This window comes from Glycine soja, chromosome 11 (genome assembly GCF_004193775.1).
Source record: "Glycine soja cultivar W05 chromosome 11, ASM419377v2, whole genome shotgun sequence".
NCBI lineage: Eukaryota > Viridiplantae > Streptophyta > Magnoliopsida > Fabales > Fabaceae > Glycine > Glycine soja.
The window spans coordinates 39155880-39178397 of NC_041012.1; the positions used below are offsets into that span (position 1 = coordinate 39155880).

At 32.4% G+C, this 22518-nt stretch overlaps 2 protein-coding genes across 2 annotated transcripts; one reads left to right on the forward strand and one right to left on the reverse strand.

The window, feature by feature from the left end:
* The first annotated feature begins 5943 nt into the window (after positions 1-5943).
* On the forward strand, positions 5944-12275 carry LOC114373275 (protein CHROMATIN REMODELING 35-like). The gene is made up of 6 exons (XM_028330775.1): positions 5944-5992; positions 6662-7386; positions 8438-8641; positions 9355-9507; positions 9952-11678; positions 12109-12275. The coding sequence occupies exons 1-6, from the start codon at positions 5944-5946 to the stop codon at positions 12110-12112; spliced, it is 2862 nt and encodes a 953-aa protein (XP_028186576.1). The 3' UTR covers positions 12113-12275.
* A 2323-nt stretch (positions 12276-14598) lies between these two features.
* Positions 14599-21734, reverse strand: LOC114373465 (WD repeat-containing protein 13-like). Its single transcript, XM_028330929.1, has 12 exons — positions 21346-21734; positions 20596-20711; positions 19888-19960; positions 18576-18723; positions 18338-18475; positions 17906-18045; positions 16933-16980; positions 15952-16062; positions 15686-15867; positions 15486-15607; positions 15074-15150; positions 14599-15002 (listed from the first exon to the last, which is right to left on the reverse strand). Exons 1-12 carry the CDS (start codon positions 21607-21609, stop codon positions 14877-14879), a joined length of 1545 nt encoding a protein of 514 aa, XP_028186730.1. The 5' UTR covers positions 21610-21734; the 3' UTR covers positions 14599-14876.
* Between the last annotated feature and the right edge of the window lie 784 nt (positions 21735-22518).

Consider the following 22518-nt stretch of genomic DNA (forward strand, 5'->3'; position numbering starts at 1 on the left):
TATATATATATATATATATATATATATATATATATATCTATCACGCATTAAAATATTTTTGCTTTCTACCTTTGAATTATTTAGTTGACACACATGGGAAACAATGCAATAAAATTGACCTGCTGGTGAGAGATTTGGATAGTATGCATAAGATTAAATGTTCTACCTTTGAATTTTGCTTTCTAAATAATACTACATTGATTAACTAAATTTCTATTTTTTATAATTACAAACAACTCATTGAAGAAAAGTTGGATTCAGGTTTGGCAATAGTAGATTGGATTGATCTCTTCTCTAATTTCAAGCTAACCAATGGAATCTCCTCTAAATCTGATCACTACCCAATCATTATCAAGCTTGACGCAGTCAAAAGGAGACTCTTCCTCACGCCTTTCAGATTCAAAAATTCATGGTTGTTGGAGCCAAACCTTGGTGAAGTGGTTAGTGCTGGTTGGGAAAAAGCCAGTGATTTCTTGTCTAAAATAAATTCGTGTACTGTTGACATGAATTCTTGGGGGAAAAGCATCAGGAGAAATTTTACAGATCAAATTGATGTCTGCCGTAAAGAGCTACAACAAATCCGCCAATCTCAAAGCCATGACCAAAACAATTAGTACAATGAGATATCTAAAAAGCTCAACTATTTGATTGCACAGGATGACTCCTGCTGGAGACAAAGCAAAAGTTTTTTGACTGATGGACGGTAATTCCAACTCAATTTTTGCATGCAACTGCCAAATCTAGGAAAAAAACAAATACCATTTCCTCCTTGACACGTGATGATGGTTCAATTGTTTCTGGTCATTGAGAATAATTGTACTGATTTTGTTTCAGTTATTAATAAGATTCTTCCTTGTGTTTCCCACTATGATAAAGACTCTTTGTTGTCCCCCTTTACCATAGATGAATTCAAAACAGCTCTCTTCCAAATGGGACTCCAACAAATTCCCTGGACCCGATGGTCTAAACCCTACCATTCTCAAGAAATTTTGGCATCTTTGTCGCCAAAAACTGTTCCATTCTGCTGTCTCTTGGTTGGAAAATGGTAATCTACCTCCCCATGTAAATAGAACCTCAGTTGTCCTCTTCCCTAAAAAATCAACCCTTCAACCATGAATCACTTTAGACCCATTTCACTCTGAAATATCCTCTACAAAATTATCTCAAAAGTCTTAGCCAATAGACTTAAACACTTCATTCCTAAATGTATTTCACTTGAACAATCAGTTTTTGGAGAGGACTGTTCTATCTTAGACAATGTTTTTTTAGCCTCATAAGTTATCCACCATATGAGATGCAAAAGTATGCGTAAGGTTGGTGAGGTTACCCTTAAAATTGATATAAGTAAAGCTTTTGACCGTATTGAGTGAAATTACCTTTTAGTGTCCTAAAGAAGATGAATTTTCATGACAAATGGATAAATTGGATGAGTATGTCTTAAGTCTATTCAGTTCGGTGTTGTGATCAAGGTAACCTATAGGACAAATATCTTGAGGGAGAGGACTTAGACAAGGGGATCCATTGTCTCTCTATCTTTTTTTATCTTGTGCACTAAGGGTAAGGCTGACAAAATGGACAAGGCAACCCAGTCTAACCCGGACCATCCAGTCAAACATGAAAATGAAACAGCCCAGCCCAACCCATATTCTTTCGGGTTGGAATTTATTAGGCCAAACTCAGTCCTATGTTGGGCTGCCAGACAACTAGGCCAATTTAAAAATTAATAAAAAAATTGAAAATTGATTCTATATTAAAAAAATATTTTTTTCCAAAGACATAATTATTTATTATGCATTTATGTCGCTTAATGAATACTCAAATTAATAATATTGCTTTGGAATTGTCACTTCTTATGGACACTTATTTTATATATAATGAATATATTTTTCCTTTTAAAAAATATAAGTTAGAATATAAAATTATAAATTATATTAACAAGTTGTCATATTTTATTTAATATTTATTATATATTACTAACTAGGTCAGTCCGTGACTCATTGGGCTAGCCCGACCTGAGTCCATTTGGTCCATTGGATTAACTGGACAAAAAGACTCATTTATATTTGGACTGTTTTTTTTGAGCTCAACCTGACCTTAATTGCAGGTTGATCCATCGGACTAAGTCCATTTTGTTAGTCCTAATTGAGGGTCTTTCGTCTCTTCTAAAAAATAGTGAGACAAGAAGTGATATCCATGGAGTCAAGGTGCATAAGGGGCCCCACCCCTCTCAATCTTTTATTTGTTAACTATTGTTTCTTGTTTTGGTGGGCAGATGACAAGCAAATTTCCACCATTAAGGAGATCCAAAAATCATAAATTTTCTTCAGCTCCAATACTCCTCGGCATCAACGACTCAATATCTGTTCACATCTAGGTGTTTCAAAGACTATTGGCTCCACCAAATATTTGGGACTACCTTCTATTGCTGGCAAACGGAGAAAAACAATATTTGGCTTCATCAAGGATGGAATTTGGAATCGCATCAATTATTGCACAAAGTACAAGTAAATAACTTTCAAAGGCAAGTAAAGAAATTCTTGTTAAATCTGCTCTACAATATGAATTGCAAAAGATGATGAATTCTTTTTGGTGGGACTCAACAACCAACAAAGAAAAAGAATTAACTGGCTAAGTTGGAACAATATGACTATGAAGAAGAAAAATGGAGGAATGAGGTTCCGACAACTGTATGCTTTTAATCTTGTCATGTTAGGGAAGAAAGATTTGAGATTGATGACCAACCAAGATACTATAGTAACTCGATCAAGTTTTTAAAACTAAATATTTTCCAACAATATATTTCTTGGAAGCTCAATTAGGGCACAATCTAAGTTTTATATGATGTAGTATTCATGCTTCGTGGGTAGTGGTAAAAGGTGTATGATGAAGGATTGACAATGGAAATTCAATTCATGCATGGAACCAACCTTGGCTCAAAAATCACAACGACATCTACATCTCATCCTCACCTCATATTGGAAATCAACATCTCAAAGTAAGTGATCTCATACACCACGAATCATGCACTTGGAGGTTAGATGTCTTGAATGCAAATTTTAATCAGCCAGATGTCCAAAAAATCCAATCAATCCCGCTTCTTAATACTCATGGTAGTGACCAGCAAATCTGGAAGTTTTCATCCACCGGGGACTACACCGTTCGCAGTGCTTACCATAACATCATGGAGACCATGTTGGACGTTTCTCACTTAAAAGCTGAAGCTGACTGGATGTTAGTTTGGAAGCTTCAAATTCCACATAACATCAAGCAATTTATTTGGAGATTACTCCGTGGATGCCTTCCAACTAGATACAGTTTGCGGACCAAACAAATTACATGTCCTCTTCACTGTGTTCGGTCGTTGTGAATCTAACATTGAAAATGAGTGTCACCTAGTCTTGGCTTGTGATCATGCACAAGATTCTTGGCTGGCTGCAAACTTGTTTGTGGCACGTGGTTGCTGGCAAATGGGACAATGCAAATAGTTTTCAACATTTTATCTTCAATTTACTGCAGCATTCTCAACCAGAAATTAGATTAAAAAAAAAATGTGTTACTTGCGGGAGCATATGGAAGTTACAAAGCACTAAACTGGAAAAATGGTGTGTTTGATTTACATTTTCATTTTCTGTTTTCATTTTCTGAAAACTATTTTTATTTTCAAAAGATTAAAATTCTGAAAACATGTTTGATTTGATTTTTTTTTTTTTCAGCTTTCAAGAAATAAAAACACTAAAAATGCATTTTCAAAAGAAAATGTATTTTTAGATTTGTTTAAAATTACATTTCTTACCAGCGTTTTCATTTTAACCAAAATGAGGTTCCTGATTTCAACTGAAAACGAGATTTTATTATTTTTAGTTTTTTGTTCGTTTGAGAAAATATTTTCACTTAGAATATTTTCAAAAATTCAATCAAACGCATTTCCATCACCATTTTCTATTTCCAGTGAAAATGAAAATAAAAAATAGTCAAACCAAACATTCTAAAGTAACTCCACCACCAATTTCTTTCAACTTGGCGTGGCAGCATTTCAATGAATGGCAGCAGATCAGAACCTAGCTTGCCCACCTTCACGCCACATAACAACTCATCCAGCAATATGAACACTTGGTGACCTCCTCAACAACACTTTTTAAAGTGTAATATTGATGCAGCACTTTTGGTGGATTCTAATTCTTTTGGCGTAGATATGTGCTAGAGAGATTGCAATGGAAATTTTGTCAAAGACAATGACCAACACTGTTAGTGGTACTCCTACTCCAAATGAGGCAGAAACTTGGGCTTTATAATCAACCATTCTTTGGATAAAGAGACTAGGTCTTTCAAATGTTTTCAAGCTGGCGCTAAGGGTTCAATTAATTTCCATGTTATCTTGAATAGTTGTAGAGATCTTTTTTTTACTAATCTTAAACTTTAAAGTGAATTTTGTAAAGAGACAAACTATTTTATGTTACTCACAAGTCACAACCTTTGCAAGGACATCAAAATTTTATGTCACCATTCATGTCTTTGATTATATTCCCACGTGTATTAATTTACACATTGTTAATGAAATAGTATCATTTTACTTCCCCTGAAAAGAAAAAAAATAAAAACTCATTGAAAGGATGTTCGAATTTTTTTTATGTTTCGTATTTTTTTTATTATACTTTCTTTTTCATAAAAAATAAGTTTCAACGAAAAATATAGAAGAATAAATAAAATAAATCTATTTAATCAAAGTTGTTCGAAAAAAATATATAAGAATTGAATCATTTAATCTAATTTAAACAATTTTAATCAGATCAAATTAAATACTATGTTCAAATAAATATAAATCAAAATTACAATAAGTTTTTATAATTAAAGTAAATGATTAGATATCTAAAAATCAATTCAAACTAAATTACAAGCATAAAAACAACAAATCTCACTGTTAAACATCACAGGAAGAGAAGCTTTTAAAACTATTACATGCACATCATACATTTTTTTTTCAACGAAATATTTTAAGAATTGGAAAGTAATAAAAAATTAAATAGAACGCCCTTACAAATAAATAATTTCTACAGCATAATCCAATCACGTGTACAGTAAAGATGTTGATTTTTGTATTATAATTAAGTGTTAGTAAAGTTCTCTATGAGACTCTTCCTCAAAAATTATTTATATGATTGATTAAAATTTATTAAAAATCAACAATTTTAATAAATTTTATTTTTATTTAATATAAATTAAAAAATAATAAATTTTAATTAATTATATAAAGAATCTTCAAAAGGGAATGTCAGAAAGAATAATACTAACATTTCTTCGAAATCCCATAATTAAAATAATTTTTTATTAATTAATAATTCATTAAATCCGTAATAATAAAATTAAACTCATCATCAAAGATTAACAATTACTAACAATCTTCAATACCGGCTAAAATAGTAGTTGTTACTGTTACATGACTTAAGTGTGACTGTTCATGAAAAGTTTTGGGCGAGTTGAAAATGTGGGTGACCCAGGTAAACCACAAATCGTTGAAATTTGAATGATCCAAATCCAACGGCTTATATTTCTTGGTCAATGTAGAAACAATGATGAAGCGTGCGGAAACTTGTCGTTAGTTCTTCACCCACACTGCATGAACGCTGCACCCGCGTCACAGGATCATTGCTGGTAGTGGAAACTTAAGAGTCACGTACATTTTCACTCCCACTCTCTCTGCTACTCATCTTCACTTCTTGTTGAATGCTTTTTACTCTGAAAATAAATTCTCAAAGCCATTTTCTCTCTTCACTCACATTAGGTAACCCTCATTTTCTTCTTTTTCTGAAATCTCTGTTTAAAATTAAAAAAAAAAAAAAAAACAGAGCACTTGTTTTTTTTTTATCATTTCCTTCAATTTCTATAATTATATATTTTTAGTAATTTTTCCCTCAATTTTTCAGTTTGTTCAATTTTTAGTTATCTATGGAGTCCTCTGTTGATGCATTAGCTTCAAAACGCTCTCGTTCAAGTGGTACATTTCTCATTTCTTTATCAACTTTTCTTCTTCTTCTGTTTTTTATTTTATTTAATTTGAAATAAATGTTGATCACTAGGTACAATATTCGCATTTGTATTAACATTTTCATTTCTAGCTTTTTTTCCCTTTTTGTTGGATTATTAATTTATTATCACGTTGTACACGAAAGTTGTGATCTTCACCTCTTTAATTCGTAATACTCAATCTTTTGTGTGTGTGTGTTACTTCATGTGTGTTTATAAGGTTCTGTGCTAAAAGAGATAAAATTGTGACTCCAATTTTTTTTATTTTATTTAATGAATTTATTTGGTTTGATTGAACTAGTTGCTGGTTTGAGTTGAAAAACTGTGTTGGTCTGTGTAACATAAAAGGTTTTTGACTCATCGCAATTGCAGCTGCATTTTTCCACAATTTGAAGGATCGCGACAAAACCGCTCAATTTAAAACCATGCTTGTGTTGTGTAGTATCATAGTTTAGAGTTGAGTCTAGTTGAAGTGTATAAGCCTTGAGAATATTTGCTTTTGCTATTGTACTTATATTATGCTTCCTTAGGATGCTGCACTTAGTAGATCATGTGGTTCTGCCCAATATTCAATATATAATAGAACACTTGATGGAATATCTGTTGTTTCTCTGAGTGTATTTTCATTTTGTGAAACCAGGATTTTCCCCTGACCCTGACAGAGGCAAAAGACAGAAGTTATCAAATGTTGTGGAGCACGGGAATCCATTCGCAGTTACTGATGTTCTGGATCGTATAGAGCATGGAAAATATGGAAGTGTCACGAAGGATATAGAGGCCCTTTTTGCCCGAAGAATGAAGGTACTTGGACCTTACTTAGCAAAGTATCCCAAACTTAATCAATTGATCCATGCGGTAATCGACCGCGATGAAGAAACTCTTAAGTCAGAAGATCAACAAGTTACTGGTTTGACACATCAAAATGTCATAGATTTGGAAACTCCTAAGTTAGAAGTTCAACAGATTACTGGTTTGACACTTCAAAATGTCATAGATTTGGAGGGGGAAAACACTGAGAAGGATGTTCATGCAGCACAAATTCATGGTTTGATTCACATTGATTCAGATGAGGAAGATGATAGAGATAAAAAATCTATTGTTCCATATGAAGCTTCAGATGAGAAAGATGGTAGAGATAAAAAAATTATTGTTCCATATGAAGCTTCAGATGAGGAAGATGGTAGAGATAAAAAAATTATTGTTCCATATGAAGCTTCAGATGAGGAAGATGGTAGAGATAAAAAAATTATTGTTCCATATGAAGCTTCAAATGAGGAAGATGATAGAGACAAAAAATCTTTTGTTGCTTTTCATGAAGTTGTGTCGCCAAGACTAGTTGCACCATCTCCTGCGTCTAAGACGGTTGTAAGTTTTTTCTTATTTCTGTAATTATTTAAATATATGAAATATCAATATTGGGATGTGCATGTGCTTTAATTTGTAAAGTATCAGTAGCATGCTCCATCTAGGGATGATTTGATGGAATTCAGCATTGACTCTTTCTTGAATTATTCTTTTTTCCTGAATTACGTTCCTTTCAAGAACATATTTCCTTAGTGTTCCATTTCTCTTAGCTGTTACTGAAGTTTTTTTCCATTGAACCATGTACATCTTTAAACCTTTTTTTTCTTCTCACCTATATTTATAATTATAGCAGGATGATTACCATTGTATTGAATTCTAAAAGTTAGGCTGGTTTTCTTTAAGCATATTAGTGTTCTTTCTCTATCTAAAGGCTAAGATGAATTACAACATTAACATTAATGAATATGTTGAAGATTCTGAAGTGAAATTTTGAAGCTTGAAACATATATTTTGAAAAATTCTCAATCCCTTACTTTCTTAAAACTGCATAGCTCCCTTAAAAATAGGTGCTTAATGTCTAGTACATTGGCCTAGTTTCACTGGAATTGACTTTTTTGCCTTGTGGTCTTAGTTCTGAAATAGTAGGATTGTATGTCTTGCTAAACTTGAATGAATGAATGTTCTGATGCAGTATGAAATTTTCCGTACTTTTGGTCATTTATATTATGCTTGGTCATTGGGCAAGTGATGGGATTGAAAATGAGAAATTAAAAATGGATGTATCTGGATTTATATTTTATCTAGACGCCATGCTATTTCTATCTTATTTTTCTTTACTCTTGCTATGAACACATTAATGTTGAAAGGTGAATAGTGAATTGTGATATATGAGTTTCACCATATATTTTTCAGAACATATTGTGTGGAATTTTTTCATTTGAATCACTACATTTGCATTTAGGTAACTTTGTAAGTTTCTGTGTGTCTGGATTTAAATTTGTAGCTAATCTTTATGAGAAGATGCTGGGTCTTTCTTCTTGTTCTTTTTTATTTTAATGCAAGTTGTTTCACTAACATAATTTACTGTCCTGTGTAAATAAATGCATTTTAGGAGTACCACACTCCCATTCCTTACCATGGAGAAACTGAAGATCTAAAATTTGAGACAAGTATATCTGGAAAAGATAACACTAGGGGAGATAAAGGTGTTTATATTGGTGTACAGGAGGTAGAGGATCATCAGGGTGATACTGCAGATGATGATGGTCTAGAAGATATTTGGAAGGAGATGTCAATGGCAATAGAATGTTCCAAAGTATAGTATTTTAATTTGTTTTTATTTTCAAATAATAATACTTGTCTTTGTCAAGTAGTTTATCTTCTACTCATTTGGGTATTTTTTTTTCATGTCATTTAATTTGCAATTTTTTACTAATATCTGTGTTAGGTTAAGGGTTGTTGAGACGACACATTTTTCTTACGGAGATAAGGGGAAAAAACTTTATTAGACAAGTGTGGGGAAAATAAATCAATAGATAAATAATTATGATATAGTTCCTTCTTTGATTGGGGTTGTTAGTTGTTAACTAGATTATACATTGATTTATGTAGACGACTGTAAACAATTTTGTAGATGTACACTGAAAATGATCTGTCCATTTCTATCAGGCAAGCTTAGTATCAGTTATTTATGTGTATTATTGCATATGCTAGAAGTTCTGAAGTTCAAAAAATGTATATTGAATGGAATTGTATGTGTTGAATTGTTGAAACCTTGTGCATTTTGGCATACAATTATCCTTATTGCCCGCCAATATTTCGCTCTCATTTATTCTGTGTTACCTGTTATACGTATATAACATGTAAATATTACATACATGCTTTTATCTTCTGCTCAGTAAAATTACTTGTACACATGTCATAGTAATTTAACTTTGAGTCCATTATTTATTACTTTGAATTCTGCGTGCAAATTGCAAATTTCAGAGATCTTTTATTATTGATCTAGTTTAATTGTACCCCTACCAGGATACTTACGTGAATCCTCTGCCAGATGAAGAAGTAAAAGAAGATGAGGACTGTGATCATTCTTTTATTTTAAAAGATGATCTTGGCTATGTTTGTCGTGTTTGTGGCATTATTGACCGGGGAATTGAAACCATATTTGAGTTCCAGTACAAGGTTAGACTCTTGTTTCTGCATTGATGCTTTTTTTATTATAAATCTTGATTATAAAAATTTAATGAATGCGTGAAATTGTGCTTTTAATCATGGGGCTTGAAATTAGATGCACAACACGCATTGAATGTTTGCCCAGGGCATAAACATAACAATTTGACAAGTGAAACCGCTAGAAACATATGGTGTTAAAGAACTTTTCTGATAATTTGCTGTTTCCCATACCTCTTGTGAGAAGATGTTTATTTTGTATTATTCAACTTGATTTTCTTCAAGGACTCAGAAACCTCTTTACTAAACCAAAATAATATAATATCAGGTAGACCATTCATATCATGTGGGATTAATTGCTTTCTAAATAATACCTAGTTTTTAACTCTCACTATATATAAATAATGCCTTGTGTTCAAAACTGACTTTTTATTATTATCATTAATTTCATTGAAGGCTAAACGGAGCACAAGGACTTATGCATCTGATTCACGGAATACCAAAGGAAAAGCAGATGCATTTGGAATTAATGTTGCTGAAGATGATCTCATAGTAACTGAAATCTCAGCACATCCGAGACACATGAAACAGATGAAACCCCATCAAGTTGAAGGATTCAATTTTCTTGCTAGAAATCTTGTGGGTGACGATCCTGGTGGGTGCATCTTGGCCCATGCTCCTGGATCTGGGAAAACATTCATGATAATCAGTTTCATGCAAAGTTTTCTGGGAAAGTATCCTAATGCAAGACCCTTAGTGGTGCTTCCTAAGGGAATATTATCAACATGGAAAAAGGAGTTTCAAACATGGCAAGTGGAGGACATTCCTCTATATGACTTTTACACAGTGAAGGCAGATAGTAGAAGTCAACAACTGGAAGTGTTGAAGCAATGGGTGGAGCATAAGAGTATCCTTTTCTTAGGATACAAACAGTTCTCTTCTGTTGTCTGTGATAATGGGGCCAGCAGTGAATCTTTATCTTGCAAAAAGATTCTACTGAATGTTCCTTCAATTCTTATTTTAGATGAGGGGCACAATCCGAGGAATGAAAACACGGATATGGTACAGTCCCTTGTGGAAGTTCATACCCGTCTAAAAGTTGTACTGTCGGGAACACTTTACCAAAATCATGTCAAGGAGGTGTTTAACATCTTAAATCTTGTTCGGCCAAAATTTTTGAAGATGGAAACATCTAAGCCTATTGTGAGGCGCATTCGTAGTAGAGTTCACACACCGGGGGTGAGAAGCTTCTATGATTTAGTTGAAAACACTTTGGAGAAGGACACGCATTTTAAAACGAAAGTAGCTGTTATTCAAGATTTGCGAGAGATGACGAGCAAGGTACTTCACTATTATAAAGGAGATTTCCTTGATGAGCTTCCTGGTCTTGTTGATTTTACTGTGGTGCTCAATCTTAGCCCTAGACAGAAGCCCGAAGTTGAAAAATTAAAAAGGTTATCTGGAAATTTTAAGAAATCTTCTGTAGGCAGTGCTGTCTATTTGCACCCTAAATTGAAACCTTTAGCTGAAAAAAGTGAAAAAGGTATATCTGATAACATGATTGATGCTCTGATAGAGAAATTGGATGTGAGAGATGGTGTGAAGTCCAAATTCTTTCTGAACATGCTAAATTTGTGTGAATCAGCTGGGGAGAAGCTTCTAGTTTTCAGTCAGTATCTGTTACCTTTGAAATATTTAGAAAGGCTAACTATGAAATGGAAAGGCTGGAGTCTAAAAAGAGAAATCTTTGTAATCTCTGGAGAAACAAGCTCTGAGGATCGAGAATGGTCAATGGAAAGATTTAACAACTCTCCTGATTCCAAAGTCTTCTTTGGCTCGATAAAGGCTTGTGGGGAGGGCATATCATTGGTCGGGGCATCCCGCATAATTATTTTGGATGTTCATCTCAATCCTTCTGTTACTCGCCAAGCTATTGGTCGAGCATTCAGACCAGGCCAGAAGAAGAAAGTCTTTGTGTATCGATTGGTATCTGCTGATTCTCCTGAAGAGGAAGATCACAGTACTTGTTTCAAGAAGGAATTAATTTCAAAAATGTGGTTTGAATGGAACGAGTATTGTGGTGATCAAGCTTTTGAAGTTGAGGAAGTTGGGGTGAAAGAGTGTGGTGATCTATTTCTTGAAAGTCCATTGTTAGGGGAGGATGTAAAAGCTTTGTATAAAAGGTTACTGACCATTCTTTCCCTTTTTGCATATCATATGCCTATAGATTTAAGATGAATTCTTTTTTATAGATGCCTTTCTTTTTACAAGTTACATTTTTATTATAATTTATAAAAATTTACGGGAAGGAAACAAATCTGAAGGCTTTTCCTGCATTACTAATTAGGATCTACAGGAAGTCTAATATATTGGATAAAATAACTTGTAGATGCCTATCTTTTGACAAGATATATCGATTGTTGATTATGTCAGAAACTGGTTTGGTTTTCAGTATTTAGAACTTTGAGGAGACCTTAATTTTACAGATTGTTCCATGGTAACTGTTTAAAATCTGTTTTATATTTCTCTGGTTTTCTTTACTCGTTGCTTAGTCAAATTTGTGATTCTGGTTTGTTTTCAGTGGTACTTATGCAGTTTTGATGTGTGTTTCAGGTGATCAAGAGAATCAGAGTATGATTTCTGCAAGCTTGGATTCCTCTCTCCTTTATTTCCATGTCTTATACCTAAATTTCATATATATCAGCTATAGTGCTATGGGCATTATTTTTGCAGTTACACTATATACTGTACTGCTGTTATGTATGACAATTTTCCTTTAATACTTCTACGTTATTAAGTCTATGAATTATATATATATATATATATATATATATATATATATATATATATATATATATGCGGGGAGAAGAAATAATTTCTAATATTTTTATAAATTAAAAGTAAAATATCATCAGATACTATAAAATATATAATATTATAGTAAAAGAAATATAAAACACTTAAATTTCTATAAATTATAATTGTCTTTTACACATTTTCTTATTTTAAATATATTCTATGATTTTTTTCATTGTTAATATTATAAAAATATCTCTCTATGAATATAACCAAACAATCATTTGATCATTCATCTTCTATGCTTTTAAGTCCCACAAGTTTCACACAAGAAAATTTTGATGTTTTTACAATGTATTTTATCGTCACAAGACATTCTCTTCCTTTGAATTTGTTTTTTCAACAGTTTTTATTTCACTTTCTTCTTTATTTTTATGTCTCTCTAATTGATGTCCCTTGATTCTTCAAATTTCTATTTATACTAATTTTTATCAATTTTAATTATCTACTATTAATTGCATCTTATCTTATTTATCTTATATATAAATATAAAATAAATCTAATATATTGTCTTATTTATCTTATATGTAAATGTAAAATAAATATAATATCTTATTTTATTTATCTTATATATAAATATATGATAAACTAATATGTTTAAAAAAATAGAAGATAAAACAAATATTCTATTTTGTCTTATTTAAATTATATATATGTATTTTCTATTTTCTTAATTTTTTTAAAATAAATATTATTATTATTATTATTATTGGAATATTTCATGAAACGGTGTGTTCTATGTAGCATGTGATATTGTTTTTTTGTGTTACCGTAATAATAATGAGAATTTGGTTAAATGGTTTAAGTTTAGGCATGTATTTTTTGTATTAAATGTCTTATATTTGTTTGGACTTTGTTTTAAAATATTCAATGGGAAAAATATATAATTTTTATGGGGGCAAATTTTTTTTATATACACGTTAACAAATAAAAAAAATCTGGTGGGGCAATTGCCTCCACAGCATATTACCTGCATCCGCCCATGTGTGTGTGGCAAAATGCATGTTATGTTATTGATGCTGATTGGTTCAATTGGTTCATTGGAATATCACACATGCTGCACAATTTGAACTGTATGGAAATTGACAGTGATATTTTTTCATAGGTTGAATAGTTTTTTAATTTTCTTGAACTAATTTTAGTGTACTTCAGTTTTGTAAGACTTGTGTTATCCCATTCATTTGTTAGTCTTAAGGCTTTTTGAAATCACTGTTGAAAGAAAAAACTGCACATGCAGACAGAAACACATGGGTATATTGAATTTTCTGAACTTGTTAGTATTGCAGCAATCCTGTTAGTAATGTTTATCCATTGCATCAGCTAATTAAGAAAATTGTTCAAGTCCTTTGTGTGTGGTTGTGATGTTAAGAATGTTTTGCCTCAGAAAATATAAGCAAAGCATGAAAGTAAACAGATGTCAGAGTTAACTGGTTTAAATTGTTGGAGGTGGATACAATGATGTCAAAGGTGATATGATAGTCTGGTAGTGCAGGTCGAATGGAGGTCCTAGCTAGTTAGTTAGTTTGAACAACTTAGGAAATATGTTTTTTGGTGAATTGATGTATCATTTCATTACGTTCCATTTCTTAACTCAAACGAACCAAATAATGTATAATTTTTTCTTAACTCAAACGAACCAAATAATGTACCATTTTTTTGGTGAATTGATGTATCATTTCATTCCATTCCATTTCTTTCTATCAAATATAAAAATAGTCTTATAATGTAGATTCTCCGACACTTCCCTTTTGGATCTGTGTCCTTGGTAGGATTTCGAAAAGTGTCTTATTTATGAACCTAATAAATTCTTTCTTTTTTGACCGATCCATTATAATCTAACTTTTTCTTAGCTGATGTTGGAATATCTTTTCTAATTTTTTAGATGGGTAGCATAATTGACTGCTTTATAAAAAGGCTGAAATTATGAACATAAATTGGGATCCCCATATAACCATGCAAGTTTATGTGGACTCACATTGATCGAACCATTACTTCGTGTGCTACTTCTAAGAAACAAATTGGAAATTCCGTTTCTAGATGATAACCGAGTTCGTGAACAATTAGCATTATTCGAAAATACAACTGATTAATGCTAATTCAGAAAAAATAAATGATATATTCTTTGATTGTATTTTGTATGTTAAACAAAATAGTTCATGAACAATAAGCACGACTACTTCGTAAATGCAACCAATAAATGTTAATTCAGACAAAAATCCTTATTCGTTGATTATATAAAATTACATAGAACAATGTCAAAACAAAATATATTCCTCATAATTCGTATACAAAATCCCTATTCATATCTGATAATACATTTTCTTCCTCACAAAACAGTAAACTTTTTAATATAATTTCCTACGTTTCATATGAGGCTGTGGATGATTGATTAATTGATTCTCACTTCATGGGTACAAAATATATTGCAGCAAAAAAAATAAAAAAATATATATAGCACAAAAAAATACAAAAGGAGAATGGTAAAAGCGAAAGAAAAAGGAAAACATGGCTTTAAACTTCTACTGTTATGTATTTCTCTTTTGATGTGATCTTTCTCTCTTCCACACAATTACTACGCCGTAAAAATCAGATGAAGCCAATAAATTTTCTCCATGGTTCCAGGCAATATCCATCACAGGAAACCGGTGACCCTGCATAACAAAAACTTATTCATTTTGAGCTTTATTATAACATTAATACCTTCCATGGAAGTAAAACTAACCTGTAGCTTGTTCACACATGTATTCTTTGGCTTCGTTAAATCATAGAAATAGACATTTGAGTCCTCACTTCCAGCAACTTCACATGACAAAAAATGATAGTGTAAAGAGAGACAGCAACTGTAATGCTGCTTCAGTCAAAGATATTTCAGAAAACTTAGTTTGCACTTTGAAGCATATCGGAGCCTTCATGGCCTTTCAAGTCTTAGCGTAAGCATTATGTATTGATAAATACTTTTCATTGACAAATACAGTGAGTACATAATCCTAGAGTTATGACTGCATGTGAATTATTTTCCAGTTTGACACAGTTGGGAGTTTGGGTTTGATTTAATCAGAGAAGAATTATTCTTTAAAAGTCCTTAAAGAGACCGAAGGGGGGAAAAAAAGAATGCAAGAATGATATCAACATACCTATGAATTCTCCTTTTTCAAGGGAAAGAAGAGGACAGAAAGAAGCTTGAATTTTGTGTATACGTGGAGCTAATTTGAGTGAGCATCGAAGAGTTAAATAACCTTTTATCTCCAAAGCCACACTATAATAACCAACATTAGTTCTCGAAAGAAAAAATAAGAGTTCAAAAAGACAAGCGATGGCAAATTAATTTTGGAACCTGAAGAAAGACAGGTTTCCATCCTGAGTACATGTCAACAACACAGGTCCTCGAGCCAGAAGAGAGAAACTCCGGTACTGCACAGTTGTGACAGGAGATTTGTGTCTGCTGCTACTTCGGTAACGATGAGAGCGAGATAGTACACCTGTGTGGGAGTTCATATTTACTGAGTAAATACATCCCTGCACATACAATCCAGTACCTAAAGAAAATGAGATTAACAAATAACAATTAGGATATACAAGTGTATATATAGAGCAGCTCACCTGTGCATCTCCACAAAATAAAAGATTTCCAGTATGATCATGGTCCATAGAGGTAACTTCACTGTCAAATATTGATTTATTAATTACCCTTCCAGTGCTAAAATTGAACACCTGGTACCATCATATAATTTTGAGAAAAATAATAAATTACCATAACAGGTAATGTAAGTAAAAAATGGCAAAACATAATAGCATAGGATTTTATAGGGAAAAGGTGTAGAGATAGTAACTAAGCAACAAATAGTTAATAGTGGGAATATTTATCAAATCATTAATTCAAATACATGTTGATTTGTTGAATGAATTCAACTGACTGTCGTTGCCTTCCTCTTGTTTCAGTGTCTGAACAAACAAACAAACATTCTTCCTATCAATTGACCCAATCATATGATCTACGAGTCTGTTTGAAAGTGGGGAGTGGAAAAGAAATGATGGGAAGGGAATAATTATCCTTACTTAGGAATTTGAAATTTTGTGGAAGGGAAAGTGTGTAGAGCCATTCCCCCCATTCCCATTCAAACCGTCTTTTTGTTCCCTCCTAACCGAGGGATAATGAGGGACTACTCTTATTTTAAAGACTAGCCATTTACACTTATTTTAAAAATATTATATTTAAATTTTACAATGCACCACTTATAAACCAGAAAACCTTCCCATTTCTTCCCTCATTAATATTCAAACACAGGAAGGTAACTCTCTTTGATTCTCTATTCATTTTACTCCATTCTCTCAAAAACTTCTGAGCATAACCATAGCACCAAACCACAAAAAATAAACTGTTCTCCATACTTTACAAACAAAGAACACGATGCAGCTTCAATGACATTTAAGGTCTGAGTGAAGCCACATTAAAGACATTTCAGGTTTACCAAGCAAGAATGGAAATGACTAAGATCAATACATTCTAATAGAGAGTCTTCAGCTTAGCTGTCAAACAAACATGTTACTTCCTACCAAAATGAAAACAATTAACATATTTACATTGATTTCTTTGTTTGCATTGCCAACTGAAAGGAAGTTGTTATTTACCTGCACCAAATACAGAAAAGATAGTCTTCAGTAACAACAAAGGATGAAAGCAAAAGAATAAATTTATTTACTCAAATAAGATATCAAAACCCACATATAGGAAGCCATATCTTTGGAAAAATCAAACAAATTGCAAAAGAATATTTAAGTTTCATTAGATGAGATGAGATGAAGAAAGATATATGATGCAAATTGTTGTCATTTTCCTCAATCTTTTCTAACAGACAAACTCCCCTCCTCCCATGCTCATCCTCTCTTAGAGAAGAATATTTCACTTTCACTAGATGTGACAAAGACAGAAAAAATTCTACATACTAAATTCCCAGCAACCAAAAATAAACCCAATGCGTGTAGAGTAAGTCTTAAATTCTTTAACATGGGTCATAGAGAAATGTACTAGTTCACCTCATCATTTTCTCTTTTTGAAATACAAGTTCAACTAACTAAAAAAGACATAAGAGAGAGAATAAAAAAGAATTACAAGTAAATCCAAGTTCAAGACTACAATGAATGTCTCTGTCCTTCTGCAAACTATGAGAGAGATTAGATTCTACCCTTAAAAAATCTAGCTCTCTTCAGTCTAGGAAAGTCAACTTTATCACTTCTCTTAGTGTAAAGAATGACTATTAGAACTTTTGGAAAAAGATATGCAGAACAGTGAGAATCTAGTAAATTGAAATGCACACAAAGCAAGAGATAAAGGGCAGAAAATGTTACTTTTCATTCTAATTAAAAATTATAAGATGAAATTAACAAAAACATGACCAGAATATCATGAGTTTTCAAATCTAAGACAAGGGTATTTTGTCCAACTATGAAAGAAGGCAATGCTATCCTCTGAAGAGGTGGGAAGGCTAGCATTCTTTATACACAAACCCTTATACATAAGCGCACACACACACACACACACCCCATTTATACTTACAGGGTGAAAACGGATACACAATTGTGAAGAGACTCCATATATCACCCGTATGCAAATACCTTTCCCTATCTCCCATACTCTCACAGTTTTATCCAATGAAGACGATGCAATGTACTGATTGTTTGATGTAAAGTCAAAATCTGAAAATAAACCAGCATATGAAGTCATTCAATAAATTAGGGAGCATTAGAATTTAGGAAATCTTGTTAAAACATGAATAAGTAACAAATTCAGAAAGAATATTTGGTCAATGACTGACCATTTCTTTCTGAAATCTGGCTAATCTGATCTCCAATTGGAAATATATAGATCAAGATTCATTGATCCATAATCCCCCGTTAAAAAAGTAATACATTAGATGATATTGCCTTAGTGCACTTGACCATACATGTCATGCAGGATTAAATATAGAACAAAGACAGTCTATCCAACCTGTTACATCTTTGGAATGCCCATTTAATTGTTTGATGACTGAAGGATTCTCAGATACACTGCACACAGTCAAGGTTCCATCTGATGCCCCATAAGCAAGTAGATCAGAACTCATGTGCCCAAACTTCAACACAGTAACTACACATAAAGATTTTCAGGATTATTCCACCACACAAACAAAGTAAAAACAGAGACTAGTACTAGGGTAATGGAAAGAAAAATCTGGATTGGACTCTACCAGAAGCTTTGCACTGATCAAAGATGCAATGCATTCCAACAAAAGAATAGGCAGCCTCAACCCCATGATGTCTAGGACGATCAGAATCACTTATACTTGAGCCAAAACTTGTTCTATGATTATATACTGGATTTGCATTTTGCAGATCCTACAATGTAAATGAAAACACAATTTTGACAAATGATACAAAAAAAAAGGTAAATGATCAAAGGCATATGAGCTAAATTGTTCAAACCTCCTCCAATTTTAAAACAATTAAATAAAGCTCCAAATAATCATGGCATAACCCACATCCCTTCACAGTATAAACACACTAAGTATACTTGTAACTGTCTTGTTAAAGGTATGGTCATTCTATTTCATTAGTGTAATCTTTATGTAACATCTAATCAAATAAAGAAGTTCCATGTAAATTTCCCCCAATCCAGGAAAGATAGGTGTATTTACTGACTGACAGCAACTTGTACAATTGTAATTTCAGCGAGAAAAGCAATGAGCAAAACTTACTAATATCAAGAAAGTGATAGCCAAATCTACCCAGCAAATATAGGGTTAGTTCAGAGCCAATTGTTAGTGAAGAATTAATTGCATCATCTACAGGCAATTCTAACAGCTTTAAGTTTAACCCAAAATTATCTAGCATTTTTCCCAATGTATCTAATTTAGTTTCTGAATGCTTTGTTTCGCTCTTCTACAAACCTTTTCTTCATAAAAGGAAAAATAACTAAATAAGCCTTCCTTGACAACAACATGCTTGCACCCAGCCAAAGCACATACAGCCTAGAGCCTAGGTTACTACCAGTTCAAATGAATGGCTAGTCATCCAATCAGTTATCAATTATTACGGTACACTGTGATAGCATCTATGTACTTAAATTAAGGGAAAAATGTTTAGTTTCTATAATTTCGTTTAAGCTTGGTTTTGCTCCCTATACTTTCAAAATGGTAAATTTCGTCCTCCAACTTTAAAAATATATGAATTTAGTTCTTCTTCATGTTTCAACTTAACATTTAGTAGCCGTTTTAACTGCCACAAATTTGCAGGAGGGACTCAATTCATGTATTTTCTAAAGTTGAAGGACTAATTTCATCAATTTAAAAGTATAGGGAAGAAAACCAAATTTGACCAAAAGTATAGGGACCAAAAACACATTTTATTAAAAAGTATAAACCCCATTAAATAGAATATGTCTATCTGTTAATAATTTTAATTAATATGGCATTTCTCTATCCCAATTGTTACAAGTCAAATACTGCAAGAGGTATGTGCAATATAAGTATATTACAACAAAAGCTACAATGCACAACTTACCCGCCCACAACTCAAGCTGTCCACCTCAGACCAACGGGTCCCGTGAGGAGTTGGAGATGGAAACCATCGGCCACTGATGCATCAACCAGTAAATTATCCTGATGTCAGAATTGTATGGAAACATAAATTTAAACTAGTACCCTGAATGAGAAAGCTGCATTGACATAGATGTGGTTATAATTACAAACAGAAACTGAAATCGAAGAATTAACCACAAAGAAGTACATGAAATTCACATTAAAATAAGAAATGAAGGAAATTGATAGGGAAAAAAATGTATAGAAATTAAGATCATTTTGATATAAGAAGAAACAAAGTACAAATGTTAGAAAATACGATATCTTCCTAAACTAACCTACAGCATACCAGAAAAAAGAAAAGTGAAAAAAATTACACCAGCTATTGATACATCATAATCATCTTGTAAATATGTTAAAAGACAAATGGTCATAACTTTCCTACATATGTGAAGAAAAATAGTGCATTTTGAATGAATATCAACATCTGTTGTTCAAAATTTTCCATTTTTCCTACAGATCAAAGTTTAATTATTGTCCAACTACACATCCAGATCACTTTGAAACCCCACGTCCAATCATGGGCATCTTTAATTCTTTGTTTCATCCCCTTTGGTGGACCATTAAGAAATCATGTGATGCAAAATTAAGCATATCAGTGCTCATCACTTCAAGCAAAAAATTCAGCAACCTGTTTCCCGGAGTACTCTGGAGACTCGGGGTGCGCAAACTATCCCTTTCCCAGTTCCTAGGCCTACTTATGTAATTCCGATACGCCACGTAAGTTTTGCCATTGCATCTCCAATCCTTCAACACAGTCACAGGTCCATAAGTCAAAATGTAACAACCACACAGCCACAGGAGACAACACTATCACAAATAATAATAATAATAATAAGAGCAAAAATCCTTATGTATTTTTGGTATTGTTCTCCAGTCAGAATTAAAGTTTCACCTTGGCGATCCATGTAATAAAGGTGGTTGGCATTAAAGGTTAACATAGATTACCGAGATAAAACTCCAATTAGGACGAAAAGCACTGTGGAACATTATCTAAACACTGTTCCAATAATAATAATTCAGCACTCAACTTAATTAAATATAGTTTGTGACGATTGATATGAAAAAGAGCCATATAATCAAAACTATGAGCACAGTTAAGAACAGAATTTAGCTACGAGCATTGTAAGAACTAAGAACGCGCGAGTCAACAAGCTTATAATCCAAAAGTCAAAATGTAACAATACACAGCCAAAGGTGACAACATTGGAAGAAAAATTAAAAAAAAAAAAAAAAAACGTTATCACCGGGAACAATGCAAATCTATCACGATTGATCTGGAAAAGAAACGAACTAAGAGGACAAAAATGCACGAAAAAGTAACGAGATCGACACGGTGATTAGAAAGATTATTAAATTAGAAATTCTACACGGAGCATACTCTGCGGCGGAGAACGCCGGCCTCGGCCTTCCGATGAAGGAGGAGGCGGCGAATGCCGATGTACTCGGGATCTCCGTCGGTGGTGGCTGGCTGAAGCAAACAACAGAACAGTTCGGGATCTGATGTACTCTTCTCGTTGTCGTTGTTGTTGTTTTCGGTGTCGTTGCTCTTGTTATTGTTGTTGTCGGTGTGGTTTTGTTGGTGGTGGTTTTGCTGCGGTTCTGGTTCGCCGTCGTTGACGGCGGCGCTGTTTTGCTCATCCATGGTGTCCTATGGAGTGTTCATCGGAGAGCGGTGGCCGAGCCCGATTCCCCGGCGAACTTCGCAACGGTTAAGGTTAATGCGTGCGATCCGAAAGAACAAATAGGAAGAGAGAGAAATTAAATGGAAAATTTGGGGGAAATAAATATAAATAATAATTAAATGTTGGGGGGAAAAACTGAAAATGCCAATTATCTTTACATACTAGTAAATATTTTTTTTTTCAGCTCAAGTAAATAGTAATAACTAGATAAGATCCGGACGATGCATGATTAAATTTAAAGAGATAATATTTTTGAATTATACAAAGATTATATTATTTTATTAATTTCTTATATTATTAACAAAAAAATTGTAATCAATTTAAATATCTATAATATAAAACTTATTTATTAATAAGAAATAATAAAAAATAATTAAATGTGATTAATTTTTAATACAATTATAAATTTAATTCTGATAATATTGTTATTAAAGTCAAAAAATTCTATATAAACAAATAAAATACGATAACAAAACTCAATGAAAATAATAATAAATTTCAATCCAACTGATATATCAAAAATAATTATAGATATACAAGCCAAAAAGTCTTTATGTGATAGATGGTATATATATTTTATTGGTATAAATATTAATTCTTTTAAACAGTACATTTTCATGTTTGTAAAAATAAATTATGTGATAAATTATCAAAAAATAAATAGATTTTATTAGTATAGATAATATTAATTAATTTCTTTAATTTATCATTATTTATATAGTCTCATTTATATATAATCTTTGGATCTTTCTTTTAAATGTGATTTATGAAGATATTATGTGATCATAGTTTTCTTTTAATTTGTTTCCAAATAAGTGAAATCACACAATAATGTGAGAGAGGTATGTTATACTATTTTTTATTTGTGC

Excerpts from the sequence above, each read along its gene's own strand:
- LOC114373465 (XM_028330929.1), bottom strand. The coding sequence starts at position 21,609 with ATGGATGAGCAAAACAGCGCCGCCGTCAACGACGGCGAACCAGAACCG. Across the intron at positions 16,981-17,905 it reads TGTGTATCCGTTTTCACCCT|GTAAATAACAACTTCCTTTC; the intron begins GTAAGTATAAAT and ends TATTTGGTGCAG. Across the intron at positions 15,003-15,073 it reads CATGTGTGAACAAGCTACAG|GGTCACCGGTTTCCTGTGAT; the intron begins GTTAGTTTTACT and ends TTTGTTATGCAG.
- LOC114373275 (XM_028330775.1), top strand. The coding sequence starts at position 5,944 with ATGGAGTCCTCTGTTGATGCATTAGCTTCAAAACGCTCTCGTTCAAGT. Across the intron at positions 7,387-8,437 it reads CTCCTGCGTCTAAGACGGTT|GAGTACCACACTCCCATTCC; the intron begins GTAAGTTTTTTC and ends AATGCATTTTAG. Across the intron at positions 8,642-9,354 it reads TGGCAATAGAATGTTCCAAA|GATACTTACGTGAATCCTCT; the intron begins GTATAGTATTTT and ends TACCCCTACCAG.